The 25,575-nt window shown below is 37.7% G+C and overlaps 1 protein-coding gene across 2 annotated transcripts in view; it reads right to left on the bottom strand.

Moving 5' to 3' along the window:
- LOC131046265 (D-amino-acid transaminase, chloroplastic) overlaps positions 1–18,928 on the bottom strand; it is a 42,618-nt gene extending 23,690 nt beyond the window's left edge. Inside the window, exons 1-2 of one of the 2 annotated variants that reach the window (XM_057979951.2) lie at positions 18,449–18,928; positions 17,452–17,531 (exon numbers count right to left, since the gene is read on the bottom strand). In XM_057979951.2, the coding sequence (XP_057835934.2) occupies positions 17,452–17,505 (54 nt within the window). In that variant the 5' untranslated portion in view covers positions 17,506–17,531; positions 18,449–18,928. Of the gene's footprint in view, positions 1–16,115; positions 16,190–17,451; positions 17,532–18,448 lie in introns of those variants that run through there. The other variant, XM_057979954.2, reaches the window with a different exon arrangement.
- Positions 18,929–25,575: the final 6,647 nt, after the last annotated feature.

Below are 25,575 nucleotides of genomic sequence, written 5' to 3'. Positions count from 1 at the left end.
CATGGTAGTGAATGGACACACTATGTCTTGCATGAGGAAGATTCCTCAATTGAGGTTCGTTTTAAACCGCTACAAAATCAATGGTAATTTTTACGTGGTGAACACAGGAGGCATAGAAGTCGCTTTTGGTATGTAGTGGCTTCAATCTCTTGGTGAGGTCACCTTGAACCTCAAATCTATGGAGTTGAAATTTCAAAGTGGTGGTAAAATGGTGGTGTTGAGAGGAATGACACGGGGGGGATCTCAAAATTCTACATGTCAAATGATGCATGTAGTATCCAATCATGTGCCTATCACCAAGTCACAACAAGGAGGTAATGATGATTTTCAGATTTTGGATAATCCCCTTTTTGACATGGATGTGGAGTTTACATATCATAATCCTCTTTTTGAGATGCAAAATGATGGTTTAGGGGAAGAACAAGTTCTTAATGATAGTTTGACTTTGTGTAATGTCCTCATTTTCAAGTTCTCTTGTAGTGCAGTGGATGTTAGCTCTCTAAGTTGGTGTCATCATGATCAGAGGAGTATTTTGATGTTGCTAGTGTGTTTAAACCAAAGATCAGAAAATCGCCTCGAACTCGCCAAACTAGGCGAGTCCGAGTATGAGACATGCCCCCCGAGTCTAGCGAGCTCGGAGTTGCTAGTGTGTTTAAACCAAAGATCGGAAAATCGCCTCGGACTCGCCAAACTAGGCAAGTCCGAGTACGAGACATGCCCCCCGAGTCTGGCGAGCTCAGACTCGGACTCATCCGAGTCCAGAGGGCGAACTCGCCAGACTCGCCGAGTTGGCGAGTTTGGCATAAACTCGCCAAACTCGGCAAGTCCTGTGCTTGGGACTCGACCAGCGGCAAGGCCAAAAAAAATGCATTTTTAAAGTTTTTTTAAAATGAATAATCTCGTCTTTATTCACTACAACCTCCACCTGAGAATGAGAAAAATTAGGGTTACAACATGTCAGCCAATAGAAAAATAACACCTGATGCCTTTACTAAATAATAAAAGTCTTTTTGGCCTCGCGGGGCGCTGCCCCTCGACCCCACCCTATATCGCGACAGGGAGCGCGCAAGGGGTGCTGCCCCCAAACCCCCGTTGAAAAATATGGGGGGAAACTGCGTCGATAGAAGTAGGGAAAATTTAACCTCCGAGTCTGACATTGATTGGATCGACCAGGTAGATATAGAGGCTGAGACTGTAGCCATGGCAGAGGAGGAGTAGAGACATGAGATATTGATAGTGACACAGATGTTCCTGATGTTGGTGAGCATGGCATGGTGTCACGGGGAGCGACTATGGCTGCCGAATCATCCAGGACCTACCTTAAACGCCTTCGCAAGCACGCTCCTCTGAGCCATAGGCTTGTAGTTGTATTTACCTTTGGTATTTGTGTGGAACATTTGATGATGATCATATAATGACATGGATTTTTTATTCCATGAGTTTTGTAATATTGTATACATTTGACAATATTTATATATTTATGTTTGTTATTTCCTTCAGCTACAATTTGCGTTTATGCTAATGTGATTGATGTATACTTGTGTATGTAATCAAATGAGCCGAGTTTGATGATGTTATTGTCTTTAAGGTGTATTCAATAAAGGGTGCATGAAACAAGTTTTAAATCTTCAAAAATCTCTAAATTTCTTGAGTTTTTCACTTTCCCGAGTCCAGTCGAGTCTGAAGCCGAGTCTGACTCCGAGTCCCGAGTCCGAGTCCTGTTTCTTTGGTTTAGACAGATTGATGGAGATGAATGACACTTTTTGGAGTGATTTTGAACAACTGGAGTACTTACTATTTTTACTATGTTACTATTTTTAAGTAAGTATCAGTATGGACATCGATTAGGTCAATTGGGAGTTTTGGCTGACTTTCTAATTTTAGCATATTACTATTTATAGCAAATGCTATTTCGAGCAACTTATCATAGCTTCAGTCTCTTCTCAGCTTCAACATGCAGCATCTTCAATTTCGCGACTTTCTGGGAACTTATCTATTTTTAGCATATTACTATTTATAGTAAATGCTATTTATGGTAATTGGTCTCAATCTCAACCTTCCCTCAGCTTTTGTGTGCAGAATCTTTAGTTTTAGGACTTGGTGATTTTCCCAAGGCTAGGAAATATTATTCTGTTTTTTCACTTAAATACTTTATAAAGTTTTATGATTTGAATGAAATAAAATATTCAAAAGACTCCCCCACTCCACCCCACTTGGGCCATGCCTAGACAATGACAACTTAAAGTTGTTTTTAAGTGATAATTAAAAAGCACAAAGTGGATGTGAGAATTGAGGAAGAAAATGAAAGATTTAAAAGAAATATATTATGAGCAAAAGGTGGACATCTACGTGGGATGAGATAAAAGAAATATTTTAAAGGGTAAATAATGTTATTTTATTGTCTGTGTTGCCCTAATTTCTCATTAAGTTTTTTATTAAAGAGAGTTTTGGCTCTCATTTCAATATGCTGAATCTTAAGAAGATTAAAAAATGATGCTAGAATGAACTTGGAGTTCTTCTGAAGATTGTTGAGGACGAAATTCATCATCAATTAGCTTGGTTTCGATGGTGAAAAATCCACCCTAGCTAGTGGTGTTCTACAATTCGAGTTTTCTGAGGTTTTTATTTGAGTCTGGTGTTTTGGGTTTGATTTGGAAAGAAGGTTTTTGAAGTATTCTGATTTGGGTTTGCTTTTTCTAGTGGATTTTCAGATTTTGGTATGGTTTGACCATATTTGAAGTGTTAATCGTTTTTAGAGTGTTTAGGTGAAGATTTCAGTTCTGACCATACAATTTCAAATGCATAGGAATTCTCATTTCGGTTCTTAACTTCTAGAATATTTAATATTTTCATCTGGGTATCATTGCTAAGGCTTTCTCTTTGCTGGGCGATATAGATTCGTATATTACTTGTGGGTTTTAATTAGCATTTGGATTTTCTAAGCCTAGTTGCCCAAGGATACGGCCGTACACCTGTTGGGCTAGTACGTGGGAGATTTCCAGAGATATATATATCCTTTGCTGACTGCAAAATCAACTTCATTAAGGTGTTTGAGTTCCCAAAACAATCTGGAATAGTTTTTGGTAGATTGGGGAGTAAGAGAAGTGATTGGAAGCATTTACGTGAAATGCCCTTAGTGTCTTGGGTGCTCAGATTGCTACAGCATTGAAATTAGTGTGTGTTTTCAGAAATTGGAATGATCATACAGTCTGAAACTGAAAGTATGCACTTTCAGGTCTGGTCAGTGAAACAGCATGTTACAGGTCTGTCATGACTGAAATAAATTTATTTGATGTTTTATGTATTGTGAATATGATTGAACAATGATATCTTTGGCTCTATGCACATTGCATTATCAATAAACAATGCATTGTATCTTGCAAATGTCTTTGGAAATAAGAAACATGAATGAAGTCTGAAAACAGTAAAAAAATAGTCATTCATTACAATCGACCACCTTTAAATTAGCAAACAAGATCTCAAAAAAATCAGGGGTGAACATTTCAGTTTGTTTCCTATATGATGGGTCAAAATGAATGGGATCGATATGACACGATGGAGGAGTTTATGTATTCATTACAAGGAGAGGAACGGTATGGTGTTTTAGAGTTTGGTAGACCTTGGCGTAGTGGAGCCTTGTTTGGGTTGAGTATCTATGCCCAGGATCATTTGCATGGGTTGTTTGGAATCAAAGATGATGGAAGAGACATCCCATGGGAGGCTATGGATCCCAAAGGTGAAAGAAATGCTGATATTATATCTTTTTTCAGTCATTTTATGAGTCCATTTGTATTCATACAAGTGGATTGGAGAGAGGTTTTGAACAAAATTTGGATCATTATGTGTTGGTGACTCATGGAAGTGAGTTTGCAGCTAAGGGAATGAACAGAAAACTCGTTTAGGCCCAGGATTTTCAGAATTGCAGCAATTGTTCTTCTTTGGGAGTGTTGAATTTTGAAAATTCATCCTTGGACAACTGCAGCTTTGAGTTTTTTCAGATCATTCAACCTCCTGACAAGGTTAGTTTTTGGTTTCACATGAAGGGGATGAGTGTTGCAACTGACCAAGTTCAGTGTTGGATGGGTATTTGGGCACCAATTAGTGGTTACTTCTTGTTTTCAGCTTGCACTTATGGAGGGGACAGCAAGTTACTTTACAGAGAGCAATTATGTCGGAGTGCAAGGTATTGGGAATAACAGAGTTAACATTTACTTTCTTGAGTCTGTTCCTATGGTGCCTCAGATTTGTGATTATGGAGAGCAGTTTGCTAAGGAGTTGGCAGAGATTTTGCGATGTTTGGATGATCTTCTTACTGAAGGATTTCAGAAGATCATTTGTGCAAGAGCCCAGCAGTACAGTGTAAAAACCCTTATACAAATTTTGCCCAATTTTATTCATTCATAGTGCCTTCTATTTGAAAGTAATCTGATCTCAATATTTTTGTTCTGAATCTCAATTTTGGCAAGATGGATTATTTATTTAAAGGATTTAGAATGAGATTTGATGTTTGTGCTCGATGTTAAAGATCATAACAGTAATAATAAAGGAACATACTTCTCATAAATGCTTCAAAAGTAAAGCAGATTTCATGAGATTTCTAAGGTGATGGGAATAATATTTTATATTTTTCACATAGTTGACAAAAAAGTAACTCTTAATTTATAACTTAAGTGATAAATGTTTTTATAAAGTTGTCTGTTAATGGGCCTAGAAGAGTTAATCCTCCTCAAGTCCTTGATGAATTGGTGGTCTGGAAGCCTCCTGATCCAGGATGGATTGAGATAAACTTCAACAGTGCTTTGGAGTAGATAGGGGATTGGCGTGGCCACAAACAATGTGGCGGAGGTTAGAGCGGCCTATTTGGCAGTCCGACTTGGCAAAATGCTTTCAGTCGAGTCGATTGAACTAGAAGGTGATTCGCAAATCATAATCAATGCCATAATTAAGGGTGGTTCTGATAACTGGAAGTTAGACAAGGTGGTGCAGACAATCTGCATCTTGCTGTCGACGTTTAGAGAATTAAAATCTTGCATGTTCAGCGTTTGGGAAACGTGGAAGCGGACGTACTTTCCAAACGGGTAGTAGGAGTTAATGTGGAGATTGAAGAGCTGATTTGGGAATTTCCCCACGAAGACAAGGTAAGGTGGTAGCGGGTGCAAGCTCGTTGGATGGTACAGGGGTGAGTACATAGGTCAATTAATGTGGAGTTAATATGTGCAGCCATTTCCCTCTTCGATCAGTGTTTAAGTTCTCCTTAGGTGGCAGGGTAGGCTAATTATCATTGCTTGTTGGTGAAGTTTGTGAATAGGTAGCTAGGTGATAGTGTAGTTTTAGCTTGGTGTTTGGTGTGTGAAAATGTAGGCAAATTTCTCCCTGCAGACAATCAAGCCCATGATGGTTTTTTGGGGGGAGGGTGACAGATGATCATTTGAAATGGGTCTTCAAGTACAACGACAATGAATTTCTGCATTGGATGAAGATTGTGTTGGCCGATACTTTGCTGGAGGCAGTATATCAGTACTTCACTAATGTCAACATTTCTTCTATGTTTGCGGCATGGCGGATGGAATTGTGCTCGAAGGAGGAGGCAATGCGGCTGGTGGTGCTCTAAGTTAAAGACAAGTGGAGTCTGGGTATGGCAACTTTCTTGACTCAAGCCCATCTTGGTGAGGGCTTTATTGCTATTAGTGGCGATTGGTTGCATGTAAGGGAAGCTATTCCTCCTTTGTACCCATTCTTCCTTTGGGATGTTGATGAAGACAGGGAGGTGCAAAGAGCAATGGCGCAGATCAGGTTAGGAGAAATCAAAAACTTCCTCTTAAAATTGGAGAACCAGAAGCAATGGGAGGAGGAAGAACGGGTGGTGGCCTTGGCCGAATCAAGCTCGCAGGGTGCGCAAAGGAGGAAGCGGGGTCGTCCGAGGGGTTCGAAGAACAAAGTGAAGAGGAAGGTGGCGGACAGCACAAGGACTTCAAGTAGCAGCGGGTGTTCAAAGGGGTCTCTGTCTCCTTTTTACTACTTTTTTTGTTCTGGATCGCATGGTATGTGATCTGGTGGACATGGGTTTTGTCATTTTGGGTGGGTGGGGTTTTTCTTTTTTTGTCGGACCTAGTTATTCGTTGGTCTAGGGCCGTTTTGGGCTATGCAGGGGAGGTGGTTGTTCTATTAGCACCCCTGATGTTCGGCTTTGGTGGGGTTTGGCTGGCTGGTTCTTAGCAGCCTCTGCCTTATTTTGTAAAATTTTGTAAAACAAATTGTGATTCTCATACTTTATCATTAATAAAATTATATACTTTACCTATTAAAAAAAAAATGATTTTATAAAGTTGCCTCAAAAGGGGATGCATAGGCAAGGGAGGAAGACAAAAGGTGATTTTAAAAGTGTTATATTGAGGATCTTTGAGGAAAACACAATATTTTAAATTTGAAGTTGTCCTAATTTTCCCTCTAACTCTATAAATTAGAGACTCATTCTTCTATTCTGCTTGTGCACACATAACAAGATGTTGTTGAAATGAACTTGAAGAGTTCTTCTTTGGATTGTTCAAAACAAAAACCCTCTTCAATTAGCCTAGTTTCGGTATTGCAAGCCCTCTTCAATTAGCCTAGTTTTGGTGTTGCAAGACCCACCCTAGCTGGTTCTTACTTTCAATATAAGTTTTTCAATGATTTGCTTGAAGTTCAGTGATAAGGGTTTGATGCAAATGAAGATTTATGAAGTGTTTTGTTGTGGGTTTTGTGTTTTGATGTGATTTATGCTTCTCCTGAGTGCAAATTCGATTTTTCAAGAGATTTGGAGGACTTTTCAGAGCTGACCATACAATCTCCAGCTACCCTTGGATTCACCTTTTTGTTCATATCTCTGAGATCGGGTTATAAATCATTCTGGATATTGTTGCATTGGAATCCTCTTGTCTTGGCGATACGAATCCTTAGGTTATTTGCATGTTTTTGTCAAAAACTAAATTTTCCTCGCAAGTTGCCCCAAGGATAGGGTCATACATCACTCCTAGAGGCACGTGGGCATTTTTGAGGATTTTAAATCTGCAGATTGTGGTTTGAAAGACACCATTTTGAGGCGCCCAGGTGTGAAGAAGCAGTAATGTGAGTTGTTTGACAGATTGAAGACAGAAAGAATTAATTAATTCCTAGCCACCCCTGCAACTTCCAGCACCATTTTGACATGTGCAGAAATCTCTGAGTGATATTTTCAGTCTCCAGAAAGTTGGTAAGATCCTTGTCAGTACATACTTCAATTGGCATTATCAAGGAGAAGTTTGGTTGGAAAAGGACAACATGGACCTGCAGTTCTGAACCTTTTCAAGGCAATGAGGAATGTTGAAGCAGATTGATATTATATGAAAACTACTGTTAAATACCCACTTCCAGGTCTGCACATTGTAATGCAATCTGATTTTCAGAAATTAATGTATTCGCCTATTGATAAGTTATATGAAAAATGGTTTAATGCTCAAAAGATTATTTAGTTCTTTCCATGCAATAAGTTTCATTAAACATACATGAAAGAGATGATCAAAATTTGAAAAAAAAAACCCAATCAGCAATCAGGATTCAGTACTATTCATTTCACGTTGTCATCAACAAATACTATTTACATTTGGTATCCAAACTTGCAAACAATGCATTAAAATCTAACAGACTTTAGGGGTGGAAACTAAATTCAATACTAACAGTGATAACAAACCAACTCCTAAATTTGGAAGATCATTTCCCTAACCAAAAAGCAAGCGGATAAATAGGCCAACTTGGCAATTGGCAAAGCTGAGGAACTAGAATAGGTTACAGATGATTTATGATTGAAGTGGAATTGTCGAAAAATGTTAGGAAAAGACACCTCAATCATTATTTTAAGTATTGATGGGTGGCTATCTACAATTATGAGGACAGATGGAGCAGAGCAACTCAATTCAGCATTAATGAACATCAATCCCAACACGCTCTGCTCGAGTGTCTCCATAAACGCTTGGCCTTTTTAACATAACGGAAGAAATGTAAAAACTCAAGTTTAGGAAATCTACTCACTAACAACAATGGATACTTCAATCCCCCTTGTTTCAATTCAATGCCAAATGGCCTTTCGAGATCTAATCTCAAAGAAACATCTGCAAAGTGTCTTCAAAACCCGCCATACCCACGTCTTATTCACCATTCAATGGGTCTTGGGCAAGGATTTTTGTGGGCAGATCAGAAGTATATCATCCATGTCCATTGCTTCTCTCCTGAATTTGGGGGAAATGAAGGACATGGTGAAGCACATTTCTACGGCCTTGATAAAGAGACAATTTTTGGGCAATCTGAATGAAGTCTTGGAGGTGGCAAGGTATGGCAATGGAGTTCCAATGCCCTCAAACTTCAACAAACTCTCAAGGTGTGGGCACATGGTTGCTTGGTTCCTTATGTTCTCTAGTGGTGTGACACCAATTTTGCAAAGACATCAAAAGGCATCCAAGGCAGCTAATTTCTTGAAGAAAGTTTTGAGCATTGTCGAGTCAAAGGGCATGGAATAGATGGAAAAATTCATCCAAGATTACAACAAATCCTTGGTGATACCTATGTGATTTCCAAGTCTTTTCTAGTCTATGGTTCTAAGTTTTCTTGGTTTGTAGTCTATAGAATAATGCCATAGTAACATGGGTAAGATAAAGAGTTTACAATATTGCTAGATTTTGAATGCATATTGGCAACTGCAAAGGCTAAATTTTTTGGGCAGCCCAAAATATTGAAAAAACAATGCAAACGTTATTTTGATTAATAGAATGGGAGCAACCAAAAAAAAATCAATTCCCAATTATTTTAATTGCTCTCCCCTAAAAAAAGCCCATTGATTCCCTACCACCCCAAAAATGCATCACACCATCCTCCCCTATAATCCACATATTGGAAACACCATGGAACATAGCAAAAGATAGAAAAAAAAGTATTTAAGCAAAACAGCATTGAAAATAAAATAAACATTCTTGAAAAAAATTGATAGTATCAAAAGCAACCTTGTAGGGTGTGTGAATTGGACGGAAATAGATTTTGCAAGGAGAGCGGAAGGAGGAGGTGCCATGGGTGTCAGTTGATGTTGCAAGTTGTGCATGCTATTGCATGCAAGTGGGCATGATTTTTCCACCTTTTTGCTTCTTTTTTTGCATAAGATCTATTTTGTTTGCATTGTTTTTGGTTTTATTTGTGTGAGTTATTCTAGTTTGCTTTGTGGAGTTGTTGCATTTGTTTTGATCACCTAGGGTGTTTGCTCAGGCTCTTTCTTTTGTTGACTATCGGTTGAGCTCTTTTGAGATGGCTAGCAATATGGCAGACATTGGAGGTCCAGGGGACCCCCATTCCCTGTCTTTTAAGGATGTGGTTACTGGTAAAGAGGCTTCTCCTTCTGATCATGCAAATGCTGTCAATTTTTTGCTGCATGCAACACTGGATTCCAGAGTTAATCACTCTTCTAAGTTGAGGCCGAAATCGAACAGCAGTTTGAAGAAGTGCGAAGACCAACCCATTTTTGTCACTAATCCAAACTCTATTGCTCATGATGTGTTATAACTCTCTAAACACACTCTTATATGCAGCTTTATGGAGCTCTAAATCTCTATACGTTTTTTGGAGAACTGGGTGAAGAGGAATTGGAGCCTGGAAGGAGATATGGAGATCATTCTGGTAGCTAATGGATATTGTTTTGCGGTTCTTTCCTAACAAGATTTTTGAGGGAGGCCCTTACTTTCATAATCAATTTGGATTAATTGATGTTGGACATATTGCAATCTATAGCAGCTGTTATTGGGAAACCTGTAGGTTCTTCTCACCAAGCCTTGGATAGAAAGTTTGCTACATATGCTCAAATTTGTGTCAAGGTGGATTTGAACAACCCTCTTCTAGATTCCTTGGAGATCAAATTAGGCAATATGTCCTAGATTCAATAGATTAATCATGAGGCTCTTCCATTCCATTGTTGTTTGTGCCATGAATATGAACACTTATAGAGGAACTGCAAAAAATTAGCCCCTCGATTTTGTTAGAAGTACGGTTGTCGTTGCACCAAAAGTTCGACCTGTTAATGCCCGATACAACCACTAGACTTACAAAATCCACAAGAGGCGGTTAAGCCATGTCACAAACCCGAGTGTTGCGCTACACAGCACAAGGAGACCAAGGGCGCACACCTTGCAACAATCCCCCCCCCCAATGCAAGCGAAGGGATTTGAACCTGTGACCTAGGCTCTGATAAAACTTGTTAGAAGTACGGTTGTTGTTGCACCAAAAGATCGACCTATTAATGTTCGATACAACCACTAGACTTATAAAATCCACCAGAAGCGATTAAGCCATGTCGCAAACCCGAGTGTTGCGCTACACAGCACAAGGAGACCAAGGGCGCACACCTTGCAATAGATTTCTACTCCTATTCCTAATCCTCAATCTACAAATGCAAGCGCTAAGGGAAAGACTCCAATGCACCTAAAGATGCCAAACCTGGATGGCTTCATTCCTATCAAATCTGGTCCAAGGACAAAAGCGGCTAATCATCAAAATCAGACAACTTTGAAAGGGAATAAATTTGATGTGCTGGAAAATTTTGAGGCTTTTGAACCTGTGGAGCAGGACTTAAGTAAAGTTAGCCAGGACTTCCTTTAGAGAAGTGAATGAGGAAAAGTTGCAATAGGTATCTAAAATCCAAGTTAAAGAGGTGGAGCTTGATCCCTTGACGAAAAATCAGAATGAAACAAATGATGATGGGATTATGTAAGATCCCATACAAGATTTTGGATCCAAGGATGAAAGCAAAAAGGTCTCTCTAGTGTTAGGTCTTCAACCAAAAAATATCAAAAAGGAAGGTAAGGAAAAGGTAGTGAAAGCATGAAGGAAGAAGGATCAAGAAAAAATGAAATTGATAAGGGCGTCATTGGTTGAATCTGGTGCTTAAGACACTAGATTCTCACTTTTCTACCACCTTAAAATGAAAGTGGTATCTTGGAATGTTAGGGGTTTTAGTAGTATCCCTAAACAAAAAGCCACTTGAATTTTGATTAGAGATCATTAAACAAATATTATGTTTATTCAGAAAACAAAATTATCTTGTGTAGATATGGTTAGTATTGCTTCTAAGATTTGGAAAGACAGTCAATATCTTTCTATTGGAGCTCAGGGTACTGTAGGGGGAGTAGCATGCATGTGGGATACTCAAAGCAGAACTCCCTCTTGGTGGGTTGGCAGCAAGAATTCTATCTCCTTAATGGCCTCTTGTTTTGTTTCAGGGTCATCTATTCTTCTCTCCAATGTTTATGTCCCCAATGATTTATTTGCAAAATAAAGTTTTATTATGGTCTCATATCAGATTTGTTCGCTCTCTTGCTCCTAGTTTGCCTTGGATTTTAGCAGGTGATTTAATTATATTATGACCCTAGATGGGAAAAGAGGTGGAATGAGACGTTTCGGTCCTTCCTTTGATTTGATAAGGGGCAACATTTCTTTTCTCAATCTCATTAACATAAATTCCAAGGAATGGAACTTTTACTTGGAACAACAAAAGGTGTCGATCTAAATCTATTTAGAAAGGTTGGATAGATTCCTAGCATTTGATTTGTAATTTGGTTATAATTGGAATACATACTCTAAGATTTTGGGATGGAAGGGGTCAAATCATCAGCCTAGCATGTTTCATCCCATAGGATTATCTTTGCCAAAAAGCCCACCTTTCAAATTTCAATTAATGTGGCTTCATGACCCTGATTTGTATAAGCTTGTGGAGTGCTGGTGGTTTGAAGGGAAACCCAGATTTAGTACTTTTATGTTCTCCTTCTTCAAATGTCTTCAATTTGTTAAGTACAAGCTCAAGAAATGGAATAAGTATACTTTTGAGAATATATTTCAAAATAAGAAGCTTCTTCAAGCTAAGTTAGAGGAAGTGTCTCTACAAATAAAGGATAAGGGGTTGACAAAGGAACTTCTCAAAGCGGAATATTTACTCTCCAAAGAGCTGGTTGAATGGGAACTTTGGGAGGAGAATTTTGGAAGCAAAAATCTCAAATCAATTGTTTGAAAGAAGGTGACAACAATACCTCCTTTTTACATAGCTCGTTCAAAAAGCACAAAAATGGTAACGTTACGGTTTCCCTTTCCTCAAGTCAGGGGGAAGTTCTCTCTTCTTTCTAGGATATCTCCATTGAAGTTGTCAAATATTTCACATGTTTATTTAATGATCAAATACCTCAACATATGGATAATGAAAGACTAATTTTAGGATGTATTCCTCCCTTGGTTTCTGATGATGTGAATAAGTCACTTCTAGCCCCAATTTTGACAAATGAACTTGAGTCAATTGTTTTTCAAATGAACAAGGGTAAGTCACAGGCCTTGATGGGTTTTCTATTGGATTCTTTCAAAAAAATTGGGAAAAGATAAGCCTTGACTTGATTGAAGAAGTGCAAGGATCCAAACAGAACAAATAGATGCTAAGGGCCATTAATTCCAATTTTCTTGCTTTGATTCCTGAAATGGGGGATGCCTTTTCTTTGGATTCATTCCATCCTATTGCTCTCTATATCATCACTTACAAAATAATTACCAAAATTATTGTAGAGCACTTAAAGAAGGTTTTGAATATTCTAATATCCCCTGAGCAAGGTGGATTTGTCAATGGTTGCCAAATTTTAGATGGTATTGTTGTGGCTACAAAAGCCATTCACTCTATGCCATCATCAAGGGAGAAGGCTACATTCATTAAACTAGATATGTCAAAGGCTTATGACAAGGTTAGATGACCTTTTCTTCAAAAGATTCTATAGGAATTCAAGTTTTCTTTAGATTGGATTAAGGGTTATGAGTTGTGTGACCTCAACAACTTTTGCAGTTTTAATCAATGGTATTCCCTCTCCCCTTTTCTCTGCTTCCAGAGGACTCAAATAGGGAGACCCTCTTTCTCCCTATTTGTTCATCTTATGGTTGAAGGTCTAGGCAAGCTATTAAGGGTTTTTCAGTTGAGGGGTTTTATTCAGGGGTAGTCTTCGGCTGAGAACTCTATTACCCAGTCTCATCTCCAATTTGTTGATGACACTACCTCGATGGGGTTGGCTAAAGTGGAGGAAGTTGTTAACTTTAGAAAGGCATTGAATGTTTACTTAGCGGCTTCAGGTCAATTGATCAATGAGGATAAGTCTAAAATCTTTTTCTTCAACAAAGATGCTCGTATTCAAAGAAGGATAGCTAATATATTTCATTTTCAGATTGGGTCTTTGCAAGTGGAGTATCTGGGAATTCCTTTTTCAGCTAGATGTCTTAGAAGAGATCAATGGAAGAATATTCTTGATAGATTTCAGTTGAGAGTCAATCACTGGACCTTTTGGTGGTTATCTTTTGCTAGTAGGCTTACTCTCTTAAAATCTGTCCTCCAAGCTTTACCTATTTATAGGTTCTTAATTTTGGCTTAATTTTGGCTGCCTCGAAAAGATTTCTTAAATATTGTGATGCTCATTCTAGAAAGTTTCTTTGGGCTGGGAAACTGGATAGACATAAATGGAGCCTCTTAAATTGGGACATTGTGTGTAGTCAAAAGGAGGTTGGGGGGCTTGGACTGCAACAATCAAAACTCAATTGCCAAGCTTTAGCTGCCAAGTTGTACTAGAGATGGTGAAAAAATCCTGGACAGCCTTGGGCTAAAACTTTAAATGCTAAATATCTCAAAGGGGTCTTGAGGTGGATATCCCAAGAATGGATCTAGTTGAAAACGGTTCCATAATTTGAAACACTATCAAAAATGGGGCCAGACTTATTAAAAAGGAGCTTTTCTGGATAGTAAATAAAGGTAATAATGCTCTATTCTAGGAGGATTGTTGAGATAATCATCCTTCTATTCGCTCTTCATTCCCTCAGCTTCGGATGCTTTGGGATATCTTTGTGAATGCCAAGTGGACTAAGGTGGCTGAATTTAAGTATAGTGTCAACCTCGGTTGCTCCTCCATATATAGGTGGTAAAATCCACAGTCCTGGCCTGATGGGGGATCTCAAGAGGATCAAGATCTCTTGGTTTCCATCTTAGATGAGAGGCCTTGTTGTTCGTTCATGTTCTGATATTCTGGCTTGGGGTCATGCTCCAAAAGATGTGTACACTACTGCTCTTGGCTACCAATATCTTGATCAAGAAAGAAGAGGGGAGGCTTATTTTCCCTGGTGGAGGAGAATTTGAAACCAGATTGGATGGCCCAAATGTAAATTCTTTTTGTGGCCCTTGTGCCAAAACAAATGCCTTACATGGGATAACATTCAGAAGAGACGTTTTCAGGGACCTCTTTGTTTTCTCTATGGTAGGATTCATAGGAATGAGGGATGCATTTCTCACCTCTTTTCTCAATGCTCCTTTTCGAAAGAAATTTGGGACTTTGGGTGCAAGGTCTGGAAAAGACCTGTTATTCATGCTACTTCTGTGATTGAATTCTGGGACAGTTTGGGTGCCCTCCTGCCTCAACTTCTTTTCTAATTGCTACTTGGGACATTGGGCCTTCTTTCATCTTTTGGCAGATTTGGTTGGAACAAAATTGAAGAATTTTCCAGGATTGCAAGAGTAGAGTTCTATAGGTTTGGCTTAAATCAAAAAAAATGATTAAGGAAACAAATGAAGCCAAGTCGAATATGGAGGAATCCCTTACTTCATTGGATTAGCACATTGTCAAAAGCTTGGAGATTTCTATGCCTTTGTCTGTTCAGCAAAATCCTAGCAAATGAAATCAAGGTTCCAAGAAAGTAAATAGAACTGGAAAATGGAGTCATCCTCCTAAAGGAATGCTATAAATACTGATAGATCTTCTCATGGAAATTCTGGTAATGCTGGTATAGGGGGAATTGACTGAGACAGGGAAGGTTTGGTGCACTTCTTTTTCTCTACTTTTTTGGGTTCACATTTCAATAATCAAATGGAAGCTTGTGCTGTTCTTAAGACCCTTGAATGCGCTCATGCTAAGGGGTGAAAAAGAATCTTATGTGAAAACTGATTCGATGATCCTGGTGTCAATTCTGAATTATAAGAATTTTCATAATGTTTCCTGGAGATTGGCTACTATGGCCAAACAAATCTTGCATCTCACAAGGACTTTTGAGGCTGTCTTTTGTGCACATCCCGAGAGAATGGAATAAGGTGGGTGACTGTCTTGCTAAGTCAGCTTCTGAAGGTATTCATGGCTGGAATGTTATTAATTGGAATGAATTACATCAAGAGAAATCTCAGCTCCTTCTCAAGCTTATTCATGAAGATCAAGAAAGGTAGATTCAGCTTGTTGGGTTCTGGTTGCCAGGGGCTCATTGGTTCCTTCATGTGTTCTGTTTGCTGGTTTTATAAGTTTCCTGGGTGGATTTATTATATTATGTATGTTGTCTTGTCTTTGGCCATCTGGAAATCTCTGAGAATTGTATGCTTTTCTTATAATTTGAGTAATAAAAAATTCCTTTTTACCCTCTAAAAAAAATTGAACATTCTTATATCTGGTATCAAGGCCCAAGAAACACATCACAGCAAGAGTAAACCTGAGAATGTAGCACATTCTGAAATCTTAAATGCCCATAAAACAACAGTCATTGACTCATGAGTAACAATTCTACTCTAGCTATGTTTCTCCTCCCAGTTAATGATTTTCTGCTTTTCTGGCCATATCAAATATCTTGCATCTATAGCAGTGACATTTTGTGGAATTAAAATCATAAGATTAATAATACATCCAGAATAAATGGTGAAGTGCACGTTTCACTGTACAGATTTGTTTCAAAAACTTGATAGTGTAATTGATTTTTTGTCTAAAAACCATTTGAAAGGACTGCAAACATGCAAAAATGATAACTACTCTAATAGAATACTCATCTCTATCTTGAATCAATAACAGAATCTACTCATTGAGCATGACAAAACAGAGTGCCAATGCATTTGGCTCAAATTGAACAGGTAAATGCATACAGCACAGGCATAGAGCAAGTATCCATTCCTTAAAGTTCAATTTGGCTTCATTTTCATAGATCATGTCGCAATTCAACACACATAATGCCCAATGTCCAATGTCCAAAATAAGAACACGCTGAGGACACCATGGAAGCCCCAAAATTATTCAAAATACAACACATACCTAAAATAAAGTTTCGCACTTAGGAGAATATCTAATACAAAAATGAAGCCTCCAACAGGAGCACCAAATCTTCCCTACACATAGAAATGGATGATCATGGAATTTCCATTAGAAAAATATTCTCCTATCTTTCAAGGTACATAAACATCCAAAGGTATCATAATCTCGCTATTGACATCAGGTTTCACGAGGTGATGTGCAAACCATATACATCATTAATAGCTCGAATCGATTCTCAACTTCCTATTAAACTTGTATATAAGATAAAACCAGTACAAGTGAAAGGTTTTGTATCTATTTTTTCAAAACAACAATAATTACATACTACTAATATTGAGATACCTATTCCCATTTTTTTATAAGCCTAGGAAACCCAGGAACACATTTTAGCAGTCCTTAAAAATCATTTGTAATTTCTTGTCTTGTTGATTATTACAATTTTAATTCTTCTTCACAAGGATTATACTGAAAAGCTTTATGGAAAAAAATCATCATAAATGGGAGTCTTGTAAATCTTAATATGAAGCAAAGAATTCCTTCACAAGTTGATGTGTCTCTCTTCTTCAATCCAATCTTATAAGCAAAAGACAGAATATCATTATCTTTGAAAAAGTTAAAACACTTATCTGTACTTATCTAAAGAATGGAATGTACATTAATTTTTTTCATATAGGATTGTATATAAAGTCTCAATCATATTGTTTCATCATAGCCATCACTACCCCCCAATGATAAACAGTTCAAATTTTTGAATAAGCAGAAAGCAAACATGGAAAAGAATCCCTAATGGGGTGAAAACCTAAGTAAAAGAATTACATCAATGAAAAGATAAATTAGTAGAGGATTTTACTTATCTTAGTTGTTCACTAAATAGCAATCATCGACTTTGTATAATTCTGTGTGACTCAAAGCAACACAAGCACTAACCAGTGATTAATACAAGTTACAACAATTGATATCTAGTTGTCTTGGTTCTTTGGAAGATTGTGATCCTGCCAAAAGATCTTTTATGGTGTACATGTACTCAATAGAATGAGTTTTTACTCAATGTAATCAAATTTTGGCTACTGCTATAATAGAAAATTTCTTCAAAAAATATAAAAGTAAACAAGAAAATTGATCTTATTAAATTTAATCCCAAAGGTACGCATCATATATGCAGGTTATCCTGCTAAAAAAATGCTATGTAAAGCCACTTGACTGATGCATGCATACTTACACCTGCAGGACACAATCACTCTACTTTCTGCCTCTACTAGTTGTAACCTAGAAGCATATAATTTGAAAATGCATTACGGGATGCATGGGAAAGAGAGAAGCAGAGTTAAAGAGACACCTCAGAACTAGAGAGAATTGGAACTTCAAAATCAGCATCACTGTTATGTTCCATGGTTAAATCTTGGCTTTTTAATTCACCTGCTGCCAAAAAATGCAATTTCCGGTTAAGACAAAGCCAAAATTGTTTCAAATAAGCAAGACGGTATGATAAAAATGAAATAAACAAACAACTGAATTGAAGCCCTTTTACCAAAATTTGAGTATGGTGCAGTCAATCCTATGAAGATTCAAAATTTATTACTAATCTATTGGGAATAAAGTGTGGTACCATCTCGGATGAAACGTCTCTCAAACACAAGAATTTATAATACATGTTAGGTAAGCTGTAATAGCTCGAACAACCATAAATAATATAGGCAAAAACATTTTTTTTTAAGGCCTAAAACGAAAGCTGAAAGAAACACGCAAACACTATGTTCGATAATACCCAAAGCATCAAATAATTCTGATGACTTTACTAAAACGCTTCTTTTAAAATTAATAAACCTGTAAAATGAGTACTAAAACATTCTCCTAACGGAATAATTGAATTTGAAAATGGAACAGCTAACCCTTTGAAGATTCATTACTGATTCTTGTCAAAAAAATCTTTGCATTGAGAATGCAGTAGCTAAACTTTGAACATTTTTTACTACCTATCAGGAATTAAAGGAGCATTTGGCGATGGGAAACGGGGCATGAACTATTATGTAATAATCAATAGATAATTTGATTTTCCTGATCTTTGATCAGATTTAACATTTAACCCTAAACGGCAAAATAATGCTAAACGAATTGACCAGGTGACCACAGGCCAATCTGTGTGCAGTTAAAAAAACGAGCCTGTTTGAAATTGGACAACTACGTGGTTCTGTGTGCTGTTAAAACAAAGCCCATTTGAAATTAAACATTTGGTTCGTTTGAGTGTTGTCAAAAGCAAACAAAAATGTACCAGGTGGGTACAGGCCAATCTTACAGAGCTAGGAATTTAAAAAGAAGATACCGAAAATACTTGCCTGTAGAAGTTGAGAAATAGCTGACTGCTTCCTCTTTTGTTTTGTTGATGTAAAGAGTGAAATGTAATGGAGACCAGGAACCCCTCTAATACTAAATTAGAATGTAATGCAACGATCAAAATTGCCCCAAAACAATAACAAAGGAATCTTTTTAGTTTTGAATAAACCTTCGTATTTTCCGTCCCCACTCACTAGTGTGTGTTATGATTAGAAATATGGTTATAACAAACAGGCATTGCTTTCTCCAGTGTAAGGGTTGGAATTCCCGTTTTTTGAGAGTTCAGAAAAACAAGTCATATGTGCCAAAGTTTATGGACTTCTGTGCTTGTGTTTTATCGAGATTCTCTTAGTGATTCTTGTTTTTGTTTCGAGCAATTTGTGGGGTGGAGTACTGTTTGAATGCAACGTCCATGAGTATTATTTAAAAATAAATAAATCTCCGAGATGCCTTAGAAATTTGTTAAATTAGAAATCATTAAAGATTCCTCAATCCATTATAGAGGAGGAAAGAACACCCAATCGGACAATCGATCGCCTCCCTTACGTGGTTCTCTTGTTTTGTTCTATTTATGTATGTTTAAGATATAAAAACAACCACTTTCTTTTGTGCAATTCGTTTTTCTTTAATAAGAATTTCAATGCCTACGTGGTTGTAATCGTGAAATGTGCAACAGTCATGGAAATTCTTGTTCAGCTTTGGAGGAGGGTGGAGAAAAAAATTAGTTATGCCGGCTTAACACAATTATATATTGAAATAGTGTTGTTTTATGTGTTTTTCTCATTGATGCTTCAGATCACATTTATTCATGAAAAAAAAGTGAAAGAGAGAGATGTAGACATGGTCTTAAAAGAAGTATGGGGAAGAAGGTGTTGGGATCAATGAACACTGAGAGCTGGGGGTGAATTAGTGTTCTAGTATTTATAAATTTGTTAATGTGATTCTTTATCCATCAGATGCAAATAGCGGAACCTGTAATGCAAAAACACAAAACAAATAAGCACATAACCATAACACTAATATTTTTACGTGGAAACCCTGAAAGGGAAAAACCACAGTGGGATTGAGTACCCACAATATTATTATACTATGGCCAGTAGTAAAACAATGTTACATGAGGGGAATGCACATGCATTTAGGCGCACTGTCTAGAGCTCACTGCTCAATTACCAAAGGGCTACTACCTGGAGGAAGCCTCACTGCCTTACAGGCTAATACAAAATGATTACAATGAGTAATGAACTGAATAAAAGCATCTGACTATGCCAAATAATAGTTTCAGTTAGGCACAAAGTGATTTGTTGTTACTGTTCTGATAAACTCCCCTGTTTTGCTCTGCTACTGATTATCGAATCAACAAAACTTAAGGTGCGCACGTGAAACTGTGCTCAATCGCTCCCAAAATCATCTTCCATATCATCTCATCTCACAAAAGCATTAACCCAATCGATCTTATATATCTACACTAACAAAATTGATCTCCCACAAGTCGGCTTCTCAAAATATCAGAATATGAAACGTGTAGCTTCAAGTCGACTCAAATCTTTACAAAACCATATTTCGGATCCAAAACATATGATCACACGCTTCCCATAAGTCGATCCAATTAGCTCAAACTTACCAACAACCACCAAAATCACCTCAAGGAATCCGGTCCACACGTTACACCACCAATAATGGAGATAACCCTGTTTTACTGCTTTATCGGATACCAGACCTTCTAACATGCTTAAGAACACCGAAGTATAGAATTGTGTGATAATTTGCTTCTCATACTCAATCAGCTTAACTTAGATCACTGAGGCCAAAAACACATCACTGAAAAAGAGAACTGCTCACCAAAACTGTACACAGAGTATCACCAACAGACTTATACCAAAGCTTACTCAAGACATCTGAATATCTCAAACTCCATACTGGATAAGATCAATAGGCTAAATTGTCATCAATGACAACTCCTAAGAAATATCATGCATCAGACATCATCAATCTTCACTAGAGCATCACCGGAATAGTGTCTTATGCCAACAATCTCCCCATTTGGCATTGATGGCAACACTGTGAAAAATGATAAATGTTCCAAAACTCCAAAAACTGCAAGCAATCTGACAATCTGAAATTTGTACACTCAATTGACTCCCCCTAAGAATGAGCATCATTTTTCATTTCTCTCTCCAACTCTCTCCAAACTCTCTCTCTCTCTTTGACATCAATGGCAAAGGGTGGGAATCCGCCAAAACTTATGTACAAATGAATGCAATAATTTACATGAATTTAAAAATGTTTGCATATGTAACCTTCAAGAATTGCAAGTACCCATTCCATCCTCTCAGGAAATAATCTAGAACATTAATCAGGGCACTAAACATGTATGCATGAACTTCAACGCCTTTGAGGTCAAAGGGCATCGGCTTACCTAAAGCACTGATTGCATCTTGTTGAGCTCCAAGGAAGGCGTCCATCTGGGGAGTGATTAGACTTCTTAGTTCTCCTACTCTGCTTAACACTTGCTCTTTTTCTTTATTCAATCCCTTGATTTTGTCAGTAAAATCCATTATTTGAGCTTCAAGGGAACTTGGAAAAATTGAATGAGGGGCAAATGAATGACCAATACTTGCTAGCTTCCCTTCAAGATCTCTTATTTTCTTATCAATATCTACAGTAACCTTGGGAAAAAATAGACATGATTTAAATATTTTTCCACCTTCATCTAATGCATCTTCTACACTCTTCACCACGGACTTCAAAATTTCTCTATTAGCTTCAATTGTCTTCAAATATGTTTGAAGCCTCATCCCACTAAACTTATCCAAAACCTTTATATCTGCAGCTTTCTCTAATGATACAAAATCGGATTCTACTTTATTTAACATATCCTTAAGCTTACTGGAGGGTGAGTCATTTGAAATCTACTTAAGGTTAGGTAAAACTTTCTCCAAAACTGCAGTGGCCAAAGATATTACCTCTTTCTCTTCTAATGCGGACTTAAATAAGTCCTCATTGGCCTTGATTTGCGCAAGGGTGGCCAACTTTAATGCTTGAAGAGGGGACATGGTGCTTAAGTCTACCGGACCATGAGAGAGATCATCCTCAACTACAATATGCTTTCCTTTATCAGGGATAGTGGCTTTTGCCATGGTGGTCGGAGCCTTGTCTAATTTCTCTTCATCCTTCTCCTTCATAGGTTCTATATTTACATCATCTTCACCTTTCTCACCATCTATATCACCCCTTCACCTAACTCCTCTGCTATCATTTCTGCAATTATTTCTATCTTAGGAGGATCCTGAGTAGCATCACCGGAGTTATCCACTTCTTGATTATCAAAGGCATCAACTGGAGCTTCTTGTCCAACCGGATCTACAGATGATAGATATTGTTGTCCATCGAGAACATCTACAAGTACATCTGGGATAGATGGAGTATCCTTAGTCTTGGAGACTGCTGCTTGTTCTTTCGGAATAGATTTTTCTTGAGAAGAGTCCTCCGGATTCACATCAACAAATCAAAAACTATCTTAAAATTGTGTCAGTTTCCTTTATCACCACATCTTTCTTCCCTATCATAATTTTATTTACCATCCTCTTGCTTCAAAATCTATTCTTGGAAAGTTTCAGTAACCGAGTGACTTCATCTCTAGAAATAACAAAAGATAGATTTGCTAGCACATATTATTTTATTCTCTCATCCTCAAGTGATGTTGTATGTCTCCTTACATCCAAAATGTCATACAAGCTCTTGGAGATCATAGATGATAATTCTATCAAGACCTTACTAAATTTATCCATATATTCTACAATTGCCTCTTCAACAGCTTGTTGATCTTTATCCTCAAAATTCTCATAATATACAAAAACATTTTTCAAATTTCCATCTTTCAAAATCTCACCAATTAACTGTTGTAAAGTCATAGGAGGCACAATTTCATATAGACCTTCAAGCATACTGGACTTAAGGGCTTGATCTATCTTTGATTTCTTCTTGCCTCCCTTTGTCCTTCCAGATGGCTCTCCTTGAGACTTAGCTTTCTTGGTAGGAGGAGCATAATCAAATGTAGGCTTCTAGACTACCCTTGCATAGGTGTCAGTCTTCTTTACTTGCCTCACCTCTTCATCTAAATTTGTTTCCTCTTCTGCTGCAACATATTGTCTTGAAGATTTCTCCTTCTTCCTTTTCTCAGCTCAACTACCTCCATATGGCATTGATCCTTATAAACCATAAAACAAATAGTCTTCTCATATTTATCTACTATCTCTTTGGGAATTATTTCGTTGTCTTTCATAGAGGCTTGGAAGTTCTTGAAATAGCCCCATAAGGTAGATATTCTCATTGTATTGCCACCTATACCCAACAACCCTTCCTTAATTTGCATAGCCACTGGTTTGTCATAAGCCCATTGGACTTTTCCAACACTGGGGATCTCATTCAAGAAATAGAGATCTAAGCACACAATTAAAGATCCAAACTTGAAGGTATGTTTCTTTTTTTGCTTTATTTTCTTCAAGTTTCTCAACAATTCATTCAGGAGTACTGGACAAAGATCACACCTTTTATTCTCCTTAAGCATCTGATATGCAGTGAATATGGCAATACCGGAGACTGAGTTTTGCCTGTTAGATTGATATACTTTGTAGCCCATCACCATTGAGGCAAATCTTACATCATTCTCAACTATATCGTTGATTGTCATTAACTAGTTGTCATATTGGGAACCGGTAATAGTTGCCACAGTGGTATTCTACACTTTCCTCAAGTTTGGAATCTCACCAGTTGCACTCAAGCATGTGACTGTTTGAATGGCCTGCTTTGTAATCTTATGAGGTCTGTCCAACCATATGAACTCATCATGAACCCTGTTGAGAATGTACCAGACCCATTTTGCTTCATCAAATACCGAAAAATGGATAAACTGTACGAAACCCTTGTCATGAAGAATCTTGTATTCTGGCTTCAGATTTCCAAGATTGTTTGCCATATGCTTATTATAGAGTGTAAGCATGTTTGCATTGCCAAGTTCTTCAATATCACAGTGAATGTATGCCCTGATATCTTCATTGTGAAGAACATCGCACGAGACTGAAGAAAACGCTCCTTCTGAATCATCTTCAACCAATTTGAAAGGATGCCTTTTGAAAACAGGTCTTTCCCTCTCAGAAATTTCAACTACCAGAGGGGTAGCAATACCAGATGCAAATGCCATGACGATTTTAGGGTTTTAAAAAGATAGCTTGTGAATGGATACTTGAAGCAGTCACCGATGAGGAGGGACCTCAAGGAGATCAGTTCAAACCGGTCACCAAGAGTAAACTCAACGGAAACACACAGATATGATGGAGGAAATGCAGAATAGATAATTTTATTGCATGAAATTTTATTACATCCAACCGGTAACAACCGAATTACAACATACCGGCACATAGGCCTGGTAGCATAGGTCACACCGAGACCTTGAATCGAAAGATATATCTTATAGGCACAATCTATCTATTTGATACTTCTTGATTTTCTCTATTTATTACCTTCTAAAGCACGATATATATATATTTCCAAAGGATCCAGTCATCCCAAAAAGGATCAAAACCTGAAGAACAAGACCTAACGTGCAAAATGAACAAGGTTGGCCTCCGCCAAGAGATTCCTCCAGAAAATCCAAAGGATGAAATGTAGAAGGTCGGCCACACACCAAGAAACATCGAGATCAACGTCCAAGGCTCCGCAAGCTTTGAAATGGGTTCTGGTAGATCACCAGAATAGGTCTCAGGCAACCAGTAACAAAGGAACAACCGATAACAAGAAACTGTCATGAAAACCAAAAGCGATATCTTGTCGGAAAGTGATCCAAAAGAGATGCGGTTTGAAAGCAAGAAAGATGATCAAGTCTTCAAGTAGAATCCAACTCCACAAGATCTAGTGAGCCATAACTGAGACACATAGAAAGAAACTGAAACTACAAACAAAAACATAAAATAAATGTTTTTAGTTGATGCAAGATTACTGTGAACCGAGGATGCTCCTGCATCAGACATCAGGGTTAATGAAAAAAGTGAGCCTCTCACTTTATTAGGGTCAAAAGAAACCAAGGCGGTCTACCTCTACTTCAGAAATCCAAGATGAATCTTCAACTGGTCTGCTTTTCCACTTCACAAGATATTCTTTGTACTGACTGTTCCAAGTACTACACCCAATCTTAATGTCCAAAATCTCTTCAATCTGATATGGTTTCTTCTGCGACAATTGTCTCTCAAGGTCTACAACACTGTCTTCATTGAATTATGGTTCATGGTACTCGTGAAGATCTGCAATGTTGAATATAGGTGAAATACTTAGACTATCTGATAGCCCTACTTCATATGTGTTTCCAGAACTGAACTTCCTCAAAATCTTATAGATACCAAACTTCTTCATCTGCAACTTATTATAAGTTCCAACCGGGAATCTCTCTTTTCTCAATTATACCATCACTTCATCGCCAACTTCAAATTCCTTGTCTCCTCTTCTTGTATGCCTTCTCCTTATATTTGCTATTCATGTCTTCTAAATGTTGTTTAACCTAAATATGCAATGTTGTCATGTGATCTACAAAACCTTCTGCTTCTGAACTCTTCTGGTCTTCACTGCTAATGTCTCTCAATTATGATATTCTTCTAGGATGCACTCCCGTAACAATCTCAAAAGGTGTTTTTTCGGTACTTCTATTCACTGAATTGTTATAGGCAAACTCTGCTTGTGCAAGGATCAAATCCCAACTTTCGGTTTTATCTCCCACTAAACATCTCAACAAGTTTCCCAAAATCTTGTTAACTACTTCTATTTGTCCATCAATATGTGGATGAAAAGTAGAACTAAACTTCAAATATGCCTTCATCTTCTTCCAAAGTGTTCTTAAAAAATAGCCAACAAATTAAGTGTCTTTGTCTGAAACTATGCTCTTAGGTAATCCATGCAATCTCACCACTTCCTTGAAAAATACGTCTGCAACATGTAATGCATCTAATGTCTTCTTACAAGGTATGAAATGAGCCATCTTTGAAAATCTATCCACTACCACAAATATAGAATCATTCCCTCTCGGTGTCTTAGGCAATCCAAGTACAAAATCCATGCTTATATCCTCCCAAGGTCTTACTGG

The sequence above is a fragment of the Cryptomeria japonica genome, chromosome 10 (genome assembly GCF_030272615.1).
Source record: "Cryptomeria japonica chromosome 10, Sugi_1.0, whole genome shotgun sequence".
NCBI lineage: Eukaryota > Viridiplantae > Streptophyta > Pinopsida > Cupressales > Cupressaceae > Cryptomeria > Cryptomeria japonica.
Note: the sequence above shows the minus strand (reverse complement) of the source record. Positions and strands in the feature narration are given on the sequence as shown.